This window comes from Gavialis gangeticus, unplaced genomic scaffold, assembly GCF_001723915.1.
Source record: "Gavialis gangeticus isolate Ggan-Ray unplaced genomic scaffold, GavGan_comp1, whole genome shotgun sequence".
NCBI lineage: Eukaryota > Metazoa > Chordata > Crocodylia > Gavialidae > Gavialis > Gavialis gangeticus.
The window spans coordinates 83,777,717-83,782,710 of record NW_017729031.1 but is presented as its reverse complement, the minus strand read 5'-3'; the positions used below and the strand labels follow the sequence as shown (position 1 = coordinate 83,782,710).

At 45.6% G+C, this 4,994-nt stretch overlaps 1 protein-coding gene across 30 annotated transcripts in view; it reads right to left on the bottom strand.

Annotated features, from left to right (window-relative positions):
• Positions 1–4,994, bottom strand: part of PCBP3 (poly(rC) binding protein 3) — a 293,840-nt gene that overhangs the window by 10,450 nt on the left and 278,396 nt on the right. The window contains exon 17 of one of the 30 annotated variants that reach the window (XM_019523241.1): positions 4,451–4,532. The exons of the other annotated variants lie outside the window; for them this stretch is intronic. Within the exon in view, the coding sequence (XP_019378786.1) occupies positions 4,499–4,532 (34 nt within the window). The 3' untranslated portion in view covers positions 4,451–4,498. The remainder of the gene's footprint in view (positions 1–4,450; positions 4,533–4,994) is intronic. 30 annotated transcript variants of the gene reach the window in all.

Sequence of the window (4,994 nt, the reverse complement as noted above, 5' to 3'; positions counted from 1 at the left end):
GTCATCTAATTCAACCTCCTGCTCAAGGCCTCTCACTCCTGACCCATAGGCCCCAGCTCCCAGTCCCCCAGTGTGTGAGGAAGGGAGTGGATGTATGGGGAAGGCAGGTGGGCCACAGGCAATGTGGCGGGATGGCATGTGCCCCCTGCGATTTCTGCACCCACAGCAGGGTGCAGGGCTGCAGCCAGGCCAAACCAGGTCCAGAGAAACGACCACCATGGCTCAACAACTGGATCTCGTGCATGAGGGAGCACCATGCCACCATGATGAGGTATGGAAGTGGCAGTGGTGGCACCACAGAGTTGTGCCCCTCACTGCTGCCAGGTAGGGAGAGGGCACTTGATCTTGGTGGTAACGGCCACCAAGACAGCTCCTACCTGGAGCTAGTCTGGCCCAGCTGCAAGCCTCCCAGTGGCACAGAAATTTTGGGAGGATACATGCTCCCCCTACCCCCTGCCACATGGCCTACGTCCCACCATCATGTGGCCTGTGCCACTTCCCCCCTGCCACCCAACATGTGGCCTGTGCCCCTTCTGCCCACTCTTCCCCACATGACCTGTGCCCTCCCCACATAGACTTACCTGGAGGAGCTGCTCTCCACTGCTGCCTGGCTCCAATCGCCCTCCTCCTGCTCCCTGCAGCCCCAAGCAGCCCTTTGCAGGCTGGAACTTGGCCAGCCTGAAAAGGGAAACCCATGGTTTCCCACATTTTTCTCCTTTAAAGGGGAAAATCTGTGATTTTTCTCCTTTAAAAGAGAAACTCCACTTTCTTCTCCATTAAAGGGAAAAAAATACATGTTTTTCCACAGCAAATGGAAAACCTGTTTTCTGGTCATCATTAGAGGCCTGGAACATTTTCTTTCAAATGCTGGACTCTTCTGAAACTGTCCACATCCTTCTCGAAATGTGGGGCCCAAAACTGGACACTGTATTTCAGGTGAGGCCTCACTAGTGTGGAATAAAGTGAAAAAATCACTTCCCTTTATTTGCTGGTGACACTCCTAATAATACAACCCAGGATACCATTGGCTTTTTTTGTTTGTTTGTTTTGTTTTGTTAGGGATTTTTGCAACAAGAGAACACTGTTGGTTTAGATTCAACTTATGATCTACTCCAGTAACCACGAGGGCCTTCTCTGAAGTACTGCAGCCTAACCAGTCATCCCCAGTCTACATTTATGCATTCAATTATTTCATTAAAGTTAAGGACTTTGGATTTGTTCTTGTTGGATCTTAACTGATCAATTTTGGACCATTTTTCAGGCAAGTAAGACAAAAGAAAGCAAAACATTTAATTTAAGATCAAATTACACATTTAAGATTGGTTCAACATGACATTTGGAGTGAATTTTTGTTTTATTGAAAGAACAAACACAATTTAGTTTGGTTTTTACCAATACAGGCCTTCCTCCCCTTGCCCCTGACAGCTGAGTGCAGCCAAGCTGAGACTTGTAGTGTACAAGGGATGCTGATGGTGACAAAGGCAGGAGATGCACCTTGGTGGATTTGCTCTTCCTGAGCTCACTGCTAATGAAAATAAGATTCCAGCCTTCCCTGCATCTGTGGCATCGTACGTGGTAGTTACCTACTTTCTCCTTAGGGCACACAAACTACCTACAAATCCAGTTTCAGGGACTGAGCCAAGTAACAAAATACTCCTGGCTGTTTACTTGAGCCAGTACATCTTAGCATTTTTCTGGACTCCCAGCAGCTAGCACCTGACAGCATGCACACATTCCTGCCTGGAAACACTTTAGATAGCCATGTCACTGGAGTCCTTTCCCTGAGAATCTTGTCTGAACTGTCAAAGTCAGTGGAGTTGAACCAGGACTAATATTGTCTCCAATTACCAAACAGTCTCTGCTGGGGTTAGCTCCTCTTTAGTGGTCAATACACAAATATTATTAGACCTAGTTTTATAACACATGCTATTTTCCTCCTGGAGCAAACAAGTACATTCCCCCATGGCCTTTAGCTGAAGACTAGATAGTGTTTTCTTTCCAAATGACTGCTTCAAATACAGTTCTCAAGTCTGCCTGATTAAAATCTTAATATTAGTTACACAATCCTCAGGCTCCTGTCTCAGTCTCAATGTCAATCAGTTTCAGCTTTGTGATTTGCCCTAATTTGTCTTTCATGTGCAGATGGAAGCAGCAGGCCTTCCAGTGAGGGATCAAAGATGTTCATTATAAAAAAAAGTTATATATGTTTAAAGATCAGTCAGGCTAAGAAGTTAAACTTCAAATCACAGTCTAAATACAGTTAATTTGTGTCCTGACTGTGGTTATCTTTCATCTTTACCAATTGCTTTTCTATGAATGTACACTTTAAATTGCTCTTTCAACTACTTTTGCTCCCCATATGTGGAAACAACATAATTACAAACTCCTGGGAAAAAAAACATACGTCTGTGGTTAAGCTGCATAAACTGTGGTGTGGGAATTCTTAGACATCCTGTCCTTATACTATAATACAGAGAGATTTAGTGTGCTAGATTTTTAAAAAAATTATTTTGCATTTTATTTTAATGACATTTTTCCTTGCAGGACAATTGTTAGGAAAGGGCAAATGGCACTAATAATACAGGAATTTCATTTACGGAACTTCCAGTGTTTCCTTAAAGGCACTGCCATGCTATCCTTTGACAGGTTCCTAGGGAAGAAAACATCTCATGTGGTACATAACACAGGGTGCAGCCAGAAGTTCCATTTGTTGCGACTGGCCTCTTGAAAGCACTCTACAGCTGTACCCTGACAAAAGTGCACAGCTGCAGAGCACTTTAAAAAAGGGCACTTTTAAAATGTGACAAATTAACCCTCATTGCATGAGGGTTCAAATGAAAGCACTCCAAAAGTGGAGTGCCTTCATTAACTTCCGTCTGATCAGGGCCGGACAGCCCAGCCCCACCCCCAGTACTGTCTGCACAATGCGAGATGGGAGAAGGGAGTAGAGGGAGCTCGAGTTGGGGTTTGCTCAGCCTGTGCTGGACAGGGGATGAGTGGATTGGAGCTCCCCTAAGGTGGGGGACTCCAATCTACCCTCCTCCAATCCAGCACAGACTCCTTCCTTCCCCTCCTTAGCCCAAGCTCCCTCCTCCCTCTTCTTCCCCCTTCCATCATGCAGACAGCACCAGAGCCAGGGGGCTAGGGTAGAGAAGGTGCGGTCACACAGCTCCTCAGATGGATCAGCTCCAAAATGGAGCTCGATCCTCCACACTCCCGACCTGACAGCTAACATCTGTTGGGTCGGGAGGGTTGGTCTAACTCATGGCACTTTCTTTAAAGACTGGGGAGCTGCGCATATCTCAGTGCCCATAATGGATTAGGACACATTCGAGTGTTCTGAGAAAGAAAGAAAAAAGTCAAGCAGAGCTTTGGTCCTTGGATATGTAATGCAGGGAGAAAGGAAAAATGTACTGAGTCACTGACCTTTTATATAAATAATTCTACCCTTGGCTCTATTCTGCATGCTGTACTTAAGTTAACTTCCAAAGTGAAACCAGAGAGCCATTTTACATGGGACAGGGAAAACCTCAGAGGACATGCTATGAGTTGGTCAGAAACTGTTGAACAAAAGCCTTCTTATATTGAAAAATAATAACTAATTAAAACTGAAATTATATATGGAAACATTCTGGTTTCAATGATATTTGGTCAGGGCTAGGATGGAATTTCTGTTCAAAACCAAAGAGAACACGAAATACCCCAAACTTCTCCCATCCAGAACAGCAAATAACTGAGTGGTCAGGCCATTCACCAAGGATGTGGGAGACTCAACTTAAAGTCCATGCACTATTAAAACCTAGCCCAGCTCAGATGGAAGCATAATTCATATTTTAAGCCTATCTTCACTCCCCCCTAAAACCTATATAGCTAAAGATTCAAGGGGCTCAACACTGAAAAGGCCTGACAGAAGTCTTCTGCCAAGCTTCCTGCAAACAGAGAAGAGGATTGAGGAGCTCTGGAGTCCAAAACACAACAGGTTCTGCATTTGTAAATCCTGTCACCTACATTTTTCACTCAGAATTCAAAAGCTCACATCCCTTGGGCTGTACTAGTGCATTTCTGTAGTTTCCAACGCTCCTCAAGGACAGGACAGGAAAGGACATACTTGTGGTTCATTTCTGGAAAGGCCCCATATACTGTTAATCCCTCTGTCAACTCTTCAGTTGGTACTAAGGTGCTGTGGCCTGTTCCCTAGGCTAGTGAGCTACAGGAAAAGTCCAGCTGCTGGGCAAGCTTTTCTGCCATGGTAGGTTGGCATCTGCATCCATACAGAAAATATCTAGTGCCACTGTTCCCCTTTTTGGCCTAGCTCTAATCTTAGAGAAAGGCAAGGAGAAGTTCTAGTCCAAGGAACTCAAGGGGGAATACCGCTCCACATGGACAGTGCTACCAGGGAGGGGAAGAGGGACTGGAAGTGCCTGCAAGGACATTCAGGAATGGTTCTGACCTTGGCTGATGCTCTGGAACCCCTTGGCTCCACAGGCTGAACCTCCAGCTAGGCCCATAATGAGAGAAGCCCCTCAATCACCCTACAGAAGAAGGCACAGAAGATACTGTGAGTGAATACAATTACTCAGTATGTAGAACCACATCACTGTCCCATGTATTGGAAATTGGAAAGAGATCTCAGTGTCACTCTGAAAGGTTCCTGTTTCCCAGAGTAACATCTCCATAAGCAATCTCACATCCCTAACAAAACTAGTTTTGTGCAGCAGTTGCTATTGAGGCAATCTATATGATGCAGGAGTGGCATGGGTTTTTCAAATGGTTGAAAGCTAAAGGACAAAGTGAAGTTTATTGTGGGAACTTTCCAGTGAGGGGTCCACAGATACAGCTCAGGAGTGGCCAACCTATGGTATATGTGCCACAAGTGGCATGGGCAGCCTCTGTGCATGGCACTCAGCAAACTGCGGTGGGGGCAGGCAGGACAGTGGCAGATAGGGCAGGGAGCAGAAAGCAGAGCATCAGATCAAGCAGGGAGCAGAAGGCTG